This window comes from Dreissena polymorpha, chromosome 5 (assembly GCF_020536995.1).
Source record: "Dreissena polymorpha isolate Duluth1 chromosome 5, UMN_Dpol_1.0, whole genome shotgun sequence".
NCBI classification, from domain to species: Eukaryota; Metazoa; Mollusca; class Bivalvia; order Myida; family Dreissenidae; genus Dreissena; species Dreissena polymorpha.
The window spans coordinates 121,833,634-121,852,950 of NC_068359.1; the positions used below are offsets into that span (position 1 = coordinate 121,833,634).

Below are 19,317 nucleotides of genomic sequence, written 5' to 3' on the forward strand. Positions count from 1 at the left end.
CGAAAACCCTCCTCTAATAATATTTTAAAGTGCGCTTATTGCGTGCTGCATTTTCTGAAAATGAGCCATTCACTCTAAACTATATTTATATCCTACATCCTGTAAAACGTGTTGTTATGTAATCGAGCACGCATGGTTAAGCGAGCAAAATGCAGATATGAGTTAAATCTAAAAATATAATATGTAGGATAGGCAAAACGTTTGAACATTTTATTATGTTTATCTTCCAAAATAGACATGCACTGAACATTCATCAGTTCAAACTTTTGAGCCTCTCTCTGGGAAAACGGGGCTTAAGGCATTTGTGTAGAGTGTCGTCCCAGATAAGCATGTGCAGTCCACACAGGCTTATCATTGACGACACTTTCCGCTTTCGTCGATGCTTTGCCGGTGCGGACTGTACGGGCTAATCTGGACGACATTTACGAACATGCCTCAAAACCCGTTTTTACAGAGCGAAGTTCATTTATTTAATTTGTCAAGCTATACATCTCACTTCTGTCGGGGTCGGCCTAATGCTATGGTTACGGTTTAAGTTCGTCATGTCCATGTCACTGTTTGTGTCACTTTGTTTGTTCACTGACCAAAACTTAGCACTCTTACATTTTTGTTAGGCATAAGTGTTAGTTTGTTTTGTTTTGATATACTGTATACATGTTTTGTTTTAATTAATGACTTCTTTATTATGTGCTATTGTTTGTTGTTTTTTGTTGTGCTCGGGTTCTGGACTTTTTCTGTGTTGTGAATAAGAAAATTACAGCGGTCGTTTTGTTCATCGTCTACAGGGAGGCCATGGCTGAGTATCATGGTTAAATTGAATACATGTTTGATAAATATTGGTATATGTTTGCACTTTATCGTTTATACAATTAATTTAAAAACAATAATCAATAATTTATTTTCAATTTTGTGTTGCTTATCGGGCAATAAACAACGATTATAGTTATATGCGTAGGAAGAAGACCACGAGTCAAATAACCACGCATCTAACAACAACGAGTTTTATCCTACTTTTACACCGAAATCGGTTGATTAAAGCCCCGTTGATTAAATTTCATCTATAATCAACGGCAAGGCTATAATCAATGGCACGAAATGACGTCATCAACTGCCGAACCGGGACTACTTTTTCCCACGCACCTCGTCGCCTGTATTTGCCAAGTGCATCAATAATAAAAACAATCTCAAATGTTTGTCAATCTTAATGACCTTAAAACAAATAAAAGTAGCAAAAAACCGTGTTTTTTGTCATTTATTTTTATTAAAACCTCTAGTATTATGTAAATTTAACACTATGTTTCAAAAAGGTTCTGTTGTTGTTGCTCCCCTTTGAAGAAGTCAGTTCGAGTTGCTCCCCTTTGACTATAGAACACAATCGTCTGCGAAATCGTAAACCCCTCAAAATGTCTGACGAATTTGACAAAGTCAATTTCTCATTAACTTGGGATGAATTAAATACTGAACATGAGCAACAAGCAACTGAAGTGGAATTAACACTAAGCCAGTTCCAGGAACAATATGGGTTTGATCCATCTATTTTTTTCACAAATGAAATTGAATTGACCATTGAGAATGAAACCAGCCCCAGTAGTAACGCACCATCCAGTAGCAATGTCTTCCCCCCAACTTTAGATCTGCATGAGAATAAAGAGTTCTTAGATGTTAACCTCACTGATGTTGGTGATTTCATTGTCCAAAATGAAAATAAAAAGACTGTATCGAAGACCTTGTCTGACATAAACAAATTTAAAAGGTTTCTTATGTCAAAAGCTGAATCAAAAGAAATCCACCACATAGAACCAACTCTTCTTGATGAGTATTTGGCCACTTTCCTGTTGTCCCTTAAAAAGTCAAATGGCACAGATTTTGAACCAAGCTCCCTCCGTGGCATCATTGCTAGTGTTGACAGGTACCTGAAACGACATCGCTATGGATGTTCAGTCATGACAGGGACTGGAGCCCAATTTGCACTCACAAGGGACACCTACAATGCAAAGAAAAAAAGTCTTAAGAAACAGGTAAAATTTAGATGAACGGTTATAACTAAAAGAAATTTGGCAAAAATAACATATTCAACAGAAAACGTATCATTTATGACAAAATTGGGAAAAAATCCCAAGTGTAGTCTGTACAAAACTAATACCCTGTCGACATAAAGTTGCAGTTAATAAATAAAAGTCTAAAAGTCACATTAAAAGTAATACTGTAAGCCTACGAAAGATAGAATACTCAAAAAATAAATTTAAATTAAAAAATATAGTCGAAACGTTATATGAAACAGTATAATAAATATAAATCACCAATTTAGGGTATGGGAAACCGTCCTAGGGAGGCCCATCCGCTGAGTGATACCGACATCGATCTGCTCTGGGAGAAGGGGATCCTTGGCACGGAGTCTCCGAAAGCCTTGTTAAATACAGTCTGGTTGAACAACTGCCTTCATTTTGGCTTGCGAGGTACAACGGAGCAATACAATTTGCGGTAAGAAACATTTTTACACACAAACACACAAAATGTGTATCAATTTTTCTCATTATTTTTTCACCCCATTCACTAAGTACATCCGCTTCAACTTAAATGCTGTATTTCATTATTGTTCATATCTGACATTAAATTAAGATTCTTGTATTTTGTTAGGTGGGGAGACGTCCGCCTCCGTGTAGACTCGAATGGTGTCGAGTATCTCGAGTTAAACGAGCGGCAAACGAAAACGCGCACAGGAGAGAACATCGCTGACATAAGAAAAGTGTCTCCCAAGATGTTCGGCACTTCTGGACCAAGAAATCCCGTGTTAATTTACAAGCTGTACTCGAATATGCGTCCATCTGATTTTTCTTCAGATCAGCACCCTTTATACCTGGCAACACGTACAATTGACACTGCATCCCAGTGGTTCTTGCGTCAACAATTGGGTGTCAACAAGCTGGGTCAGATGCTGAAGGCCATGGCAAAAGACGCCGGCTTTCCCGAGCACAAGAGAATAACCAACCACTCATTTCGCAAATTCCTGGTCCAAAAACTTCGAAATGCAAACATTCCACCCACTGAAATCATGGCCATAACAGGGCACAAAAATGTCCAGTCCATAACCAATTATTCCACCATATCTGTTGAACAGCAGCAAAAGTGTTCCAACATTCTTGCTCAGTCCAGTAAATGTAACAAACAAACAGCTTCCTCTTGTTCACCTTCATGCACTGAAACTATGGTCGAAATGCAGCCTACACAACCACTGTCTACCGTTGAACAAGTTGATCTTGATTTTCGTCCCACCCAGTCACTTCACCAGCAAATGTCTTTCTCTCGTTCGAACAACTTTGCCTCACAATTCTTTGGTGCCACTTTCCACATTCAAAATTTTAATGTGAATAATTAGATTAAATCCAAGTTGTTATTGTTATTTCGTCACGAAATAACCACATATTACAACAAAGAAGCAAATGTTTTGCACCTCGTGTTCTAGTTGATAGTTTGAACATCGAAAGTGAATTGTGTGTGGTGTTAGGCTACGTTGTATACAAATGTAGTTCCTTGTATATAACAACTAAATGTTATATTAATGTTATAAAACTTTTAGATTTGCAATTCAATATCAATAAAATTGTTATTAGTAACGCACGATTCTTTGTCACAGATCGATATTCTGATTTTTTTAAATGACAATTTGATCAGCGGTTATTTTTGGAACGCGGAGTAATACACTGATCTTGGTTACACTACAGTCATTATCAAAGTACGACAAACACTCATGAAAACTAATTTTGTTAAAATAAAAAGGTTTACTGAATAAAAAAGTGGGATAAATAGAATAATAGGTTAGTGTTGATTATAGATCAGGTTTATCATGCTCGGCACGAAAACGAAAAAGCACTCGCCAAGGCTCGTGCTTTTTGTTTTCTAAGCCTCGCATGATAAACCTGATCTATAATCAACACTAACCTATTATTCTCTATATATATTTATTGATAATCAACGATTACGCGAAACAAAATTATATAATAATTTTTTTTAATAAATAGTTTTGCAATTAAAATTGCGAACTATCTTTCACTACGCTATGATCAGTTGAAGTACTTCATTTTACGTTGATTTTACATAAGTAAGTGTGTGTTTCGTTAGTGAAAGCTCCAAGTATGATGTTAAAATTAAACTGTAAATAGCTTCACCATATCGATATCACGATATCGTTTTTCAAATTTGTTTCATCAACGTTCATGTTACATTTATTTTGTATTTTACATTGTGTAACGTATATTCGAGCAATATGGCAGGAAGATTTAGTTTTATATTACTGAACAGTCCTATGTCTTCCGAATAAGTAAAACATTGTTTTCTTCCCGTTTAGAACGAAAGTAATATTTTGCCTCTTAGTTAGTGTAACAATATGATCGTGTGATGGGGTTATTATGGAAGAATGCGTCAAGTAAACTTGGAAGAAAACAAAAGATTAACTGGAAGAAACTAAGGAATGGTAACTTAAGAAATACATGTTGTTATGAAACGGCAGTGGAACCCCCTTCAAGCAAGTTTGACTTGAGTAACCTTACATAGGTATTCTTGCTCGAGATAACGGCGTAATGCATATAACATGATAGGTAAAAGATAAATGACTTGTTGTAAATATGTATACGCGTTTATTCCAGCCAGCGTGATTTGTTGCATTTAACTTAAGATATCCGAAGAAAATTATACAGTTGTTTACTTTTTTCATTTTAATACTTTGAATGGAAATAAGCATCTTAATGAAAACGTGTCGTATAATAAATCCCACACACAATTCCTTCCAATGTACATTTGGGTCACCATCAAAGGGCCGACAGTTCGCAAATACAACTTTTGTTTTCTTCAAGTGCCCTTACTTGATGATAATAATATTTATTGTAGTTATTTGCAGTCTACCCTGTACGTGGGCCCCATTGCCATGGGAATGACAGATGGCGCCACTATGGGGTACCACGGAGAAGCAACATGCGGGGTAAACACACCGTTCAATCGACTAACGCAACGTCTGTGGTTCATTCATCGGCTGAGCTAGTAGCTACATGTCGTTTAAAAGCGGAGTGTAAGTATTTCCCTGTTCTTCATATTTTACGTTTTAAATTGAGCAGGTTTGAGTGTGTAATTTAAGAGCCTTAGTAAGAAGGACTTTGTGAACGTTATCCCAACATTCATAGCTACTATCTTTTAACGAAATCCGTTAGAATTTGGTCACAAATCAAACAAAATGCACCACTCTCTCAGTCAAACTATAATTACACAGGATTTATGACCAAAGATAAATATGAACAACATTTTATGGGAATCTTTAATCATTTGTCTTCGGTTTTTCTAATACACCATCCCACATGAACACACAACATTTGTATCAACGTTTAAATTCGAACGGGGTTCGAAAACGGCTCAAGTCAACGGCCGTGGCTACTTATTAGATGGTCATGCCAACAGCTACGGAAATAAAATGTTGCTCATGTCATCTGCGGCAATGGAAAATGGCATGATGAGATGCGGACGTTACTCCTTGACCATATTCGATAAAACTATCTGATATTTTGATCACAAAAACAGTTTTTAGATTTGTCGAGCAACATATCGTGTGTCGCATTGAGTATCGCGCAAAATATCGTGTGTCGCTTCGTGTGTCGCGAAACATACCGTGTGTCGCCTTTTGAACTCGAGAAACTATATTTTGCTCGATATTCAAAGCTACACGCGATATTTGCGCCATACACGAAGCGACACACAATATTTTGCGCGATACTCAAAGCGACACGCAATATTAACCGCGATATGTCGCCTTTTGGGCTACCTACACAAGGGCGATATTTCGTGGTACATTCTCGCGCGTCCCTTCGTGTATCGGGCAAAATATATTGTGTCGCTATGAGTATCGCGCAAAATAGCGTGTGTCGCTTCGTGTGTCGCGCAAAATATCGTGTATCGCTACGTGTGTCGCCCTTGATGAAAGACGGGCAAGATTATAGATGGCACTATCCGGATTCCGTATCTGCGTGTTCATAAAACGTTCAACTTGTTAATTTATTTGAATGTGTGAGTTCTATACAGTTTCAACTATTTTCCGTCGTACCACGACAAATCACATATGAATTATCCATGTTCCTTAAATTCCAAATAGTATAATCCTGAACAAAAGCCGCGACCGATATAGATCAAAAGTTAGCTCGTAATAAGAGTGTTGCCATAATTATCGCTATTTTAACAAATGGATAGAAGGAAATCATATAGTAAACCGCATGCCAAACACATTTGACAATCTCCTTCGAAGTACAGCGGAATCACGAAATGTCGAAGTTCATAAACGGTTAACCATACTGATTATTTCGAGATAAAAGATATTCGAGTAACCCGATTTATAAGATGTAAACTAGTGTCTAGTTTTAACTAGATACAGGTGAAAAACGATGCTGAAAGCTCTCCAGTAGGAGATTCCAACATTACTTTCAACCTTCGTGTAGCTGTCTTTAAGTTTGTAAATGCATTCATGCGTTTCAATTAGAAAAAAAATTGTATCTCAAATTTGAGAAGGGAATGAGCTTTTATGTTCGAAGTTTCCATTATTTCGATATATCGGACTTCAGCATAGCGAGAGTCACGTGTACTCTACATGATGTGGAGAAATATTGCGTGTAAATGACTTGTTTCAATAATGTCAAAGTATGAAGTATTTAAAAAGAAATCCAGTCACCCATCCCATTGTACTTCAAAATACGAATGAAAATCTTAAAACTGTTTTGTGATCAAAATATCTGATAGTTTTATCGAATATGGTCAAGGAGTAATGTCCACATGTGATCATGCCATTTTCAATTGCCTTAGCCGATGGCATGAGCATAATTTTATTTTCGTAGCCGTTGGCATGACCGTCTAATTGGTAGCTACGGCCGTTGTCTTGAGCCGTTTTTCGAAACTCACTCGAATGTAAACGTTGATTCAAATGTTGTGTGTTCATGTAGGATGCTGTTATTTGGAATAACCGAAGACAAATGATTAAAGATTTCAATAAAATGTTGTTCATATGTATCGTTGGGCTGAATACTGTGTAATTAGAATTTGACTGAGAGTGGTATATTTTGTTCGATTTTTGACCAAATTCTAACGGATTTCTTTCAAATAAGTAAGTAGCTATGAAGGTACGGATTACGTTCACAAAGTCATTCTTACTTAGGCTCTCAAAGAACACACTCAAACCTGCTCAATTTAATACGTAAAATATAAAGAATAGGGAAATACTTACACTCCGCATTTAACCGACATGTATCTACTAGCTCAGCCGATGGATGAACCACAGACGTTGCGTTAGTCGATTGAACGGTGTGGTAAATGTGGATCAAAAATCAATATTAACAGCATCTCACAGTTTAAGCTGTGTAAAACAAAGCTTATTTCAACTTCGTACACAAATGCTTCTTTGTTTAACGATTCAGTTGTAAATGGATTCAATCATAAATTCATTCTTTTAAAACCGATTTTCGTCCGTAATATTCATGAAAACAACTCGCAGAGTCCATTTACTATTGTTTACCAGTGTTAAATCAATATTAAAAAATAGAGGACATGTGTTGAAGTCAGTGTAAAATTATAGAAAATATATTTTTCGAGTGGCGCAGCCACGAGTGAAAATTTTATTATTTTCTATGATGACGACTGAAATAACAAACTATCTTACACTGACATGAACAAAGTTTCGATTTCTTTTATGCCCCTTTTCAAGAAAATAAATAACAGCTGTTTCCCTTTCGATGAAAAGTTACCCTTTCTCCCGTGGCGTGTCTCAATGCATCACAAAATGACGTCATAAATACAGCGAAATTATCCAGTTTAAACTCTTTTACAATGTAAATAAATGGTGAAAAAAAAGCATAACACACAAGAAAATTTGTTGGATTCGATGGAATATCGATTTAATAATTCACTCGTGATCATACAAATACATAGTAAATCTTAATATGATAATCTAAAAATAGAAAAAGTAGTTCCGAAAATCTGTTATGTTCTCCGGTGAAAATAACAATTTGTGTATTTTCACTGCTGTTATCTCACTGCAGAAAACCGGCGCCACCCAATAAAAACGGGTCAATCAGTGCCATTGTATCTATTCTTGACGGATACAGGTCTCATCTGCCATGTTTCCAATCAGCCCGTATTCTAGCTGCATACTGTTTTTCTATTCACTGTTCCTGATCAGACTGTATTTTAGCTGCATTCGTGTGATTTCTTGTTTCTAAAACTGACCCCAGATGTTTTCTCGATTCCGCAGGTTCCTGATCAGCCTTCAGTGTTGCGGCAGTACGGACCCCAGGAGCGACTGTGCATTAGCCTTCAACCCGCGCTTCAACGAAAATCAGGTTAGGGGTTTGCATGTATGCTTTATATTTGTGAAATGCAGTTCAACTTTGCTGATGTTTCCGTCTTTATATCAAAGAAAATATGGAAAATTGTCTCATGATTTAAACCTTACTTCAGATTAATTGACAGTTATGGTCCACAATAAGCAAATATTGTAATTATCAATTATTTACATACCAGTAATGACCCTGGCATACTCGCCATTTTGTCACCTCCATAGCGTTTCTTTGTGCTATTAAAGGTAGTAAATATTGCTATTTTTATTTGTACCTTATCACGCAATAATCAATTTTATAACGAGATTTGTGTCATATTAACTAATGGAGATAACAAGGCAAAGGGGCTCTCTTTCAGGGGGTCCGAAACAGTATCCAAGGCGGCTCTTGGGGACCGGAAGAGCGTCACGGAGGTTTGCCCTTCCGGCACGGCGCTTCTGTCGATGTTTCCATTGTGATACAAGCAGGGCACTACACGGTAAGTGATGGATGGTGAGGATGGTCGTCTTTTATTGCTGTTGAGTAAGTATAGTGTCTGTTTTAAAGTTTAATAAATTAAATTGAATTTTCAATGAACTTATGGAAGTAACCGTTGCAAGAAGTTAAGTGAAATTAGATATGACTTCAAGGTTCAAAGTTTAGGGAAGTATCTGTAACAGTTGCAAGCAGTTCACCGATAAGGGAACACACTGTTGCAAGGAATTAACCGATGATGGAAGTAACTATTGTAAAGAGACTATCGATTAAGGGAGTAAAATTTGTTAAGGGTTCATCGATAAGATACTTAAAGCTTGTTAATCCATTTTCCATCCGCAGGTGAAAGTGGATGGTGGCCTCTTCTGCGACTACAATCACCGCATCCCGCTACACCGGGTGAGCCACATCTCCGTTGAACAGGGGATCCGTATCCGGGAGATCGTTTTCGAGGCGCCCATGGGATATCAACATCCGGTAAGATATTTTGTTACTTAGAACACAGAAGTTATTGTTTGATGTTAAAGATATCGCAATAAACCTCGTGAACGACATGGGGCTTGTTCTGCATAGTCGTAAAAGAACATCGAAGACGTTTGTTTCTGCAACAAATTAGAGTTGAATGGTCTATTGCCGCGATATTAAATGCTAAGTCCCTATTTGTTCTAAAAAATAACGTTGTTAGAAAAACTTGTGAGAATATGGGTAAACTATTTAAAAACAGTGTATTTACACAAAAACATGCGGAAAACATGTAGCTGGGCCTGACGTATATAATCGGCCCGTTGCCGATTAAGCGGCTAGAGCGGATTATACACTTCCGACTTAGGTCTGTCGTATCGTATCGTTTATAATACATAGCATCTCAGTTTTTCTTTCAATAAAACGTATCCCAATACCAACTTTCTTAACTTTAATTTTAGGTCAACTGATTGCGCAATTTATGAAGTGTCTCGTGTGGCGTAGTTTTTGTGACGAAATACACAAGTTTAAGTTAGACTATATTGATTTTCGGGCAGTTGACATGATTGACGCTGTAAGACTCTTGTTGGTGACTGAATATCCCGGCGTGGGAGCTGTTGGACCGATCCTTAATCCGGTAAGTCTAACCGGAATTCAACCTCCGCGAAATAATATTGCTGTTTCAGACCATATCTCTATCATTTCTCTGCCGCCATTATTCATGGGACACATTTGATGATAAGCGCTAACTTCCCCCAACGCGTTGTCCGGCAAGCGCAATGGTGGTTACACGCCCTCCGCACCTCAGAAACCCGGGTTCAATGCCCATTGTCAGAAGCAAGCGATTTTGATTGGCAGTCACCATACTGGACACGTTTCCTCCGGGTTCTCAGCGCCCCCCCCCCCTATCATACCCACCAGGCAACAACGAAACAGCTTGCTGCCATGAATTTAATTTCGTTTTTCAATTCAAGTAAGCAGGAGCGCTGGAGCATGCCTAGAGTCTAAACAATAAAAACGAACCTCATTAACTTCGAAATACACACACTCTTCGAAGTAGTTACCGTCACTGGCAAGTTTACGGTATAGAATGCAATATAAAGAAAATCGGTAAAGATATGGAAGGAGCTTCTATTGTATTTGGTTTCTATATAATGCAAATCCGTGTGTTGTTTTTATAAATAATTGATGGAAGGGTTTATTTGTGCTTTAGTCACAATGTAAAATAAGATAATACCAAGACTTTAAATCATATCAAGTTAGCCTAACAAAAGATAATTGAATAAACCTTCATCATTTAAAAACATGATGAAGTTTTAAGCGTAATTAGTGGCGCGCACAATTGCCAAGTCCCTACTCGATGGTTAAGTAGACAATTAAATGTCGAAGGTACAATATGAGAAATAAGATGAATAAAGATAAAACATGTTCAAGCGTAGGTGGAAGAAACGTAGACGTGCATATCTTTCCACGTTTTTTCCAAACAAGTTTATTAACATTTTTTATATAATAATTATATATCTTCCAAAAGCAAATGTATTACTTTAACTGTGTATTTATGATTACATTTTGATTGAATAGCCGTACTGAAAACAAGTTTTTTTGCAAGAAACACAGATACCAAGCAATAATTCCAACACCAGCTAGCAGCAAGTTCTTTTTTCCGTATTTTGATAAGATTCGGCAAGCATGTAAGTTAATTTATCAATTTTAACCTGATATTTTTGTACAGTAGAATTTGCAATAACTAAGTTTAACTTCGAGTTCAGTTTAGAGTGAGTTATTTAGGTCATAATATACTAAATAGTTTCCCTATATAAAAAGTCGATGTAAAAGTGACAACTTTGAGTGAAAAAAATGCAACATTTTGCACAAAGAGACTCCATAACCATACCATTTCTTAAAGGCAATTTTAAGCGGAATCGATTTATGCACAAAAAGAATAATAATGTTATGTTCAAACCAAGAAAGAAATTGACACAAAATGATCAAAATCGACTGTTATTGCAGCTTTTTCCGGCCGTTTTCTAGTGGAATGTAACAATTATATGTGCAATGTTTATTAAACTCTCTCTGTTTATCATATTTAAGGGATTTAGTAGAGAACACCTATTCATGTCCTACCACTATCTCCAAAAGATAAAACCAGAACAATAGTTTAAAGTGTTTAACATGCTTTTGAGTCAACTATGATATTTTTTAGAGAGTATAGCCCTACCTGACACGATTATTTATTATACTGTAACCTATAAGAGGGTCGGTACAAGTTGCAGCACAGAAAAAACATAAATAAATGAATATATATTCAAAAAGGTAAATAAATAAGTAAGCAAATACAGATAGAAACAATTCATAGATAAGACCATATACAAAATATACATATTTAAAGATTCTTAATGTATGAAAAAACAGATAACATGTAGTGCGTGTGAAGAGGTTTACCTATCATTCTCTGGAGGAAATGAAGAAGCGGTTACTGTCCGCTCTAACCTTATTTGTATTTCGCCTGAAACTGTAAAAATTCCCGCCATCAATGAACCATTGAACGGCAAGTGATACAATCTACTCTCCGTCTAATCGATGGCCGCCTAACACATGTGACGATGGAAGCTAATTGACATACTGCAAAATTCTTAAAACTCGTGCGACACTAATTTTCGTGGGAGGTTAGTGAGAAGACCGATTAACGAATTAAAGATCCCGACCAATAATTATTCAAACAAGTGTTTTGCTTTATTTATATAGACCGAATAAATGTTGGTACGAAAGATAGAGAATACTATGTTTAAGTAAGTGTGATTGTTTACGACTTGAATTTATCCGACGAGTAGAAGACAGGTTTACATGGCGACGCTCCGAGCCGTGTAAGCCTTTCTGAGACGAGTCGGATAAATTCAAGTTCACAATAGCACTAACATAGTATTCTATTTATCCTATAATATTTTTTTTTCCCGATGCAATAAAAAGTATTTAATTGCTAAAAGCAATAACAAACACTGATGAAATTAACTGAATCTAACCTTGCATAGTAATATTAAAATTGTGTGTGATCGTTCCCGTTTACGCCACTCGAAATTGTCCCAAAACTTCCTCGCAAAATCAGAGTAACAAGACAAAATATCGCTCGGTTCAAATTTAAGCAGCATTCCAAATGTAACACACTCAAGTAGAAAACAGACGATTTTGTTCAAACTAAAATTCTAGTTTTACCACTGTAAAAAAGCTGACATTTTGTATAAACACGTCAAGCGTGATTCATCATTTATCCCCGCCAATATTGTTAATTTTAGTATACACAAAAACTCTTCTTTTACACACTTTTATTAACTGGCATAAATATGTCAAATATGGTTCTTGTTTTACTTACCGAAATTGTGTAAGTTTGTTTTCTTCAAGTTTTGTTTTCTTCCGTGAAAAGAAAATCCCATGACAACTCTGCTCACACTAACCTATTCAAATGTACAATTCTTCAACTCCATCGATCTTTTTCCATTTTAAGCAGGTAATTCTTTGTGGACAGATATTCTTTGATCGACTTACAAAAGAACGACTTATTCTTCAAAGAAATTACCCTTTTAAGTCAATATCTTAACTTTTCCTTCGAAACGTGAAAGACCAATTCACTGACACTTCTTGATCCGTCAATTGTACAACAAAACATCGCGTTATTCAAGTACATTTGACATTTAAAGAAATCGAAACATCAGTCTTACCGGTTTCATTTGAGTAGTATATTCATACACGTTTATTCACATTGTTTATAATAATCCATCGTAAACACACGTAATCGTACCAAATGCAGACATTAGCGTCCATGACTTGAATGACGAAATCGATTTCGTCAGCTGTGTAGGGGAATACAGTCTAGCTGTGTATTAAAATAAGCACTTGTCTAACATATGAGGAATTGTGTAAGATTCTAAAAGTAGTTGTAAGAGTGTCTAGTTCATTTCTCCGTTAGTTGCAGGATTTTTTTCTTTTTAGCTTAACGAATTAAAAAGAAACGCTGCATTTGAATTGATAAATTACGCTATTATATCCCACTTTTACAGCGAATTTGGTTGATTAAAGACCCGTTAATTAAATTTCTGCTATATACCACGGCACGTGCCGAATTGGGACTACTTTTTTAAAACGCTGCTTGTCACCTGTATTTTTCCGTAAAGTCTAGAAACCACTTTCCACGCTCAAAATTTTAATGTTGATAATTAGCTTAAATCCAAGTTTTCATTGTTATTTCGTCACGAAATGACCGCATATTATCAAAAAGAAGCAAATATTTTGCAAATATTTTGCACCTCGTAATCGTGATGATACTTTGATATCGAAAGTGAATTATAAGTGGTGTTAGGCTACGTTGTAAACAAATGTAGTTCCTTGTATATTACAACTTAATGCTATATTGATGTTATACAACTTTTAGATTTGCAATTCAATATGAATTAAATTGTAATATATCATGTAGGACTCTTTGTCACAGAACGATATTCTGATTTAAAAAATGGGATAAATCAAATTATACATTAGTGTTGATTATATATATGGTTTATCATGCTCGGCACGAAAACGAAGAAGCACTCGCCAAGGCTCGAGATTTTTGTTTTCTAAGCCTCGCATGAGGAACCTGATCTATAAACAACACTAACCTATTATTCTCTATATTTATATACAGTAAATTGATTTGAAAATTAAACAATCAATTGTATTTTTTTTAATTTATTTTATTGTTATGATTATTGTTCTTGATAACTATTTAATGAAATAACAAGAAAATATACATTTTCCTTGTTTTATTTTGTCAATAAAATGCTCATTAAATATCTTGATACATTTTAACTACTTAAATCGTCTACAAATCTTCACTGCGTTTAACGTTTAACCAGAGTTCAAAGGCAAACAAGGTAGCCCAAATGTACATGTCCTAGACATTGGATACGACAAGGTATGAGATAAATCTTATCTTTATCCAATGGGTCGTATTGTGTTATATAAAATCATTTAGCTGAAGGATAAAAATGAATATCCTAGTATGTAATACACACTCGCATCGTATCGTAAAGACACATGTTACAAACACATTCCGGTATGACTAGTTAAAAAAGGATCAATTGTTCGGTATAACACACACGTGTGTTCGACATTACAATCAAATGTCAACATATACCAAAATACGCCAGTATTGCCCTCAAACATCATTAAAAAGTCGATTTCTTCAGCATAACATTAAAAGTCGAGAGATAAGTTCGCAGGCGAATAGTCAAAACATTTGCCAAAGTTGTCGTTAATACCCGCACCCTATAGATGAATATGTCAATATCAGCTATTTATATATTTGCCTTCGGTAGTGTTTTCAAACTTTTAGATCATCATCTTACCATTAAAACAAATGCAGCATATATATTAACATTTACCCAATGATTTTCTTTTCAGCAGACTCCGTTTGTTTACAACATGGGGTCGATCTACCCGGGCAAAATGATCTTCATCAATGGTATCCCCAATGCCAAACCCAGCAGATAAGTTAGAAGTGCCCATTGCACTCAGCATAACAAGGTCAGATATTTAAATTGAATAAATTTCTAAATATGGTGTTGTTTTACAATCATCACAACACTAACAAATTGTTTGTGTATTTAGGTATGTCATCACCGTGTTGTTGTTTTTTTTTCCGGAACAATCGTCCAATAATGTGGAGTTTTTCGTTCCTCTGCTTCCAATTTGCATGTAAGATAAACTACTCTTATTCTCGACCATCGATCAATAAAATCGGTTTTAAGTTACAGTTTGCTGTTTGACGGTCAAGGCCTTAAGTAAAATGTTCGTTTTGATACGTGGTAAATTTGAGTTTTAAAAGAATAGTTTACACAACTACGACTATTTAAACAGCAGACGTTTCTACTAATGTAAATTATATTGCAATTGATCTGCAATACTTTATAACTCTTCGACTTGAAAATGACGTTCATCGGTTTTCTATGTGCTGAAAAGCACGTACATGAACTGGGTCAGATTTTTTTCCCCAAATAATGGCGTTCCAGTTAACAACTAGTATGTTACATGTCTAATTAACACGTAACGAAACGCAGATTTGTTGTAATCCTTAGATTCAACATTAACATCGAAATAAAGTACCAATACTGCAATATGTTTACCGCCTTTGGGCAATTTCTCGTACGATCAATGTAATCTAATAACAGTGTTCCTGCAATCTGAACTCAATCTTAATGCTATATTTCATGAAATCTTAGTTTTACTTGAATACAATGAGATTTCTACTTTGAAGCTTTCTTATTTCTACCTTAATGCATTCGGATTTCTACGTTAATGCAAACTAATCGTTAGAGAGTATTCATGTTTCAGTATCGTACACAAATAAAACAAACGGTTTGAGGACAGGGATATAAGTGCATGGTCAGATTATAGTTTTTGTAGAAATAACAGGAAATGATTGGCATTCTATATGTATAAAAAAACTATTTTTTCAAGATAAATGAATTTCTTCTGGTGGCGTAGCTAGGACACTTAAAAGAATTCCAGTGCTTTGAAAGATTGGTTAACGATTAGGAAAATACGTCATATTGAGTGTACGCTGAGTTTTAAGCGCACTCGTTTTGTCGTTGAAGGTCGCCGTGAACAACAACCATCTTTTGGAATACAACCACAGACTGCACCCACTGTGAAACTTCACGTTTCTGAGAATAGACGGCGACGTGAGAATCACGCAAGTGCGCTTCCAGTAGGGTCACGGACATCATAACGTTTCACAATAAATATATATTAAAGCAAGCATAACGTGTATAAAACAAATCCCCGGGCATAAACATGTGATTTCTTTTGTTGATGGCAATCATGTAAATTGTAATCATGTAATCTGAGTAATAAATAGTAATCAATAGTTATACGTCATTAGAATGAAATAAAAAGAGTAGACGTCACATCCCATGCATTTTTGTTTGCCACCGAATTGTTTTGAACTATGATGCATTTATAGTAATCGTTTATCGAATGTAATTATTTCCATTAATTGTAAAATTTCTATATTTCTAGACCTTTAAACGGATTATATACTATGTGTTTTTACTAAGTATAATATGACAGGTGTACAATAAAATAGATCTATAGATCTGATTTCTTGATCTGTTTGCATTGGTTTAATAATGTATCTAATCTAACGTAATTGATACATTTTTATTTTAAATCGATTTTATAAAACAAGTCGCCTTCGAGTGTGTTTCCTGGGAAAAAATATGCAATACTTGATGTCTTTAAATCTTTAGAATGAATACTAATAATTCTGAATCGAGAGAAGTAAAGAACGGCTGACAACCAAACTAATACACACATATCATAAAAATCCTAAAATATGTAAATCATGGACATTGCTGTCATGGCTTTGAAAGTTTACGTTAACAGAATAAGATGGTGTGTTATTACTGATATGAAAAGATCTACCATGTTATCACAATGTAGGGCAAATAAGTCGTTAATATGCACCATGGTATCCCAAAAGCTCCACATAATTGCTGGGCGAGCTAAACAATTCAAATTAAATCTATATATCAACATCCAGTTGTTATTTTCATAACTCGAAAAAGTATTTTATGTATTGAATTAAGACTTAGAATATGCATGGATTTGTGAGTGTGTTTTTTTATTATTATTGCTAATATAGATAAACATCAGATTAATATTGAGGTTTATAAACGAGCAACCAGTAAGACTGTTTAGACGACAATTAATAATTGTCTTCATTCAAATTCAGTGCGGACACGACCTTTTAAAATATTCGTCTTTAGAAGTTCTAAAGTCAGAAACTGTGATATTCCACCGCTCATATGTTGATTTTCAAGAAAAAAAATCTAACCGACGTGTCGATGTACCTATGTAGTAGACATTATTTTGAGTACATCAGGTATGTCTTCTATTGAGTATATGCATATATATCTTTTTAAGGAGCCATTGCTTCATTTTGCACAGAAGAAATTATTTAAATGTGTTTAGGACATGAGCTATGATGAAATTCTCTGATAAGACATGACATTTGTTTGACTTCACATGACTACATTTTCTAGCTTCACATGCCTTAATTTTCTGATTACGTTTTCGTTTTTCGTCTTCATTTTGGACGAGACATGGCTTCATTTTTGACGACACATGGTTTCTTTATCTGATGATACAAGGCTAATTTTTGACGAGGCATGTCTTCATTTTTTTTATGTGACATGGCTTTATTTTATTTCTGTCTGCAAAGTACTTTGGGTTGTTATGACCTTTACAGTTTTGATAGTGTAAACCATTTCATCATGGTATACCCCAACCATGTAGAGTTAGCGTAGAACATGTGCTTGAATTGGTACTAAAGTACAACATAATTTAGGTTATTTGTTTTGACCCATATGCATACACTTGCCCTGGTTATATACAAACCAATTGGTAATTATGACAGTTTGTAAAAATGTAATACCATATTACACGAGTACATGCTTGTAAAGCAAAGTAACAGAATGACAATACAACGGAAGTTGGGGGTGAAAATATGTTTTGACAATTCGCTCTTATAATCGAAAAAATTCGAGCTAACGAACGAAGCGATCCGATCAATCTGAGAACTTAAACTTAATCACAAATGTGGTAGTAGAATTTTGCACCAATAACTTCTGTAGACGGAACTCAATAGAATCTCGGGTACATACCTGTATGCCTGATTAGCGTATGTATCGGAAAAATAAATAAACTGTGAGTTAACGTATAATCAAAACATGCAAACAATAAACAGTTTAATAACAATATATAATAAAAGTATGAGCTCGCTTAGCCATGTACTCGAGCTCGTCTGTGTGAAGGATAAAAGAAGAGGAACTCACGCTGTTCAGATTTATCCGTCTGTTTTGTATGCAGTGTAATGCAAGTCCATGTCATCAAATGGAGACGCTGAAACAAAGTTTAATATTTAGATGTAGCCAAAACACACCAGGATACACGAATAAAAAACCCTAAGAATACACTCCATTTAAACACATTACTTTTTTATGAGAAGAGGGGTTTTTGCTTTTGTTTGAAGTATTTATTAGATATCTTTCATTTTCTCTACAGTTTTGAGTTTTTGTTTTTTAATTTGGTGGGTACATATGCATTTTGTGTGAATAATTTGTATCTCTGTTGATAAAATACTTTCCCAGTTTACAAACTGTTTTTATCACCAATCACTGTCTGAGAAGCCATTCAAACCATCCGAATGTAGGTTACTTGCTTTACGTAAAATGATTTAAAATTGAATGTTCTTAGATTTACAGTACATCGGCATACCTTGATAAGTGTATTGATATTGGCATTGTGCGGGTCTGCATGTACATTCTTACGTAGAAAGGTTTATAAAACAATGTAAACCCACTTGTCTTCACACATTTACAAATCAATCTATATCGTCTTCTGATCACTAGAAATCCAACTTTTATTATAATTATTACGCATCCGCCCATCGTCCCGCCAATTATGCCAGCAGTCTGCTGTCTTGTGGCTGGCTCTGAAAACGAAAGCGCACTCATTAGATCATTATTCTGTATAAGAATTATAGTCGGTTTTAGTTTCAATAAATTATTAATATACGAGTGAGTTCGTTGACGTGTTTAAGATTGTTTCACAAAAGCTATTTACTTCATTCAACACTGGCCCAGTCTTAACCAGATAAATATTTCCGCCCCTCAAGGCACGAACAATTTTATGGATATTGTTTTGATCCAATTTGAAATATCGCTTGACCATATGCTAGAATGTTCAAATACTAGTAACAATTGCTGACGAGATGGTTATCTGAAATTTTCCGGTGATTAACGAGGATAATCTTTTAATTGAATTGAATATAAACGCAATTATTTTGATTGAAAGTTATCTATCAAAACATAACATTAAGACAAGATGCCAAAATCATTTCAATATATTCTCCAGATAATATGGTAAAACATTAACAAAGATTTAGTCATGATGAATCTTGAAAGTTGAAACATTTCGACACTTTCAAACA

The 19,317-nt window shown here is 35.2% G+C and overlaps 1 protein-coding gene and 1 pseudogene across 1 annotated transcript; both read left to right on the plus strand.

Annotated features, from left to right (window-relative positions):
• The first annotated feature begins 1,020 nt into the window (after window positions 1-1,020).
• LOC127880483 (uncharacterized protein KIAA1958 homolog) lies at window positions 1,021-3,445 on the plus strand. The gene is made up of 3 exons (XM_052427769.1): window positions 1,021-2,018; window positions 2,309-2,481; window positions 2,638-3,445. The coding sequence occupies exons 1-3, from the start codon at window positions 1,404-1,406 to the stop codon at window positions 3,374-3,376; spliced, it is 1,527 nt and encodes a 508-aa protein (XP_052283729.1). The 5' UTR covers window positions 1,021-1,403; the 3' UTR covers window positions 3,377-3,445.
• A 1,238-nt stretch (window positions 3,446-4,683) lies between these two features.
• Window positions 4,684-16,231, plus strand: LOC127831596 (galectin-4-like; annotated as a pseudogene).
• The last annotated feature ends 3,086 nt before the right edge of the window (window positions 16,232-19,317 follow it).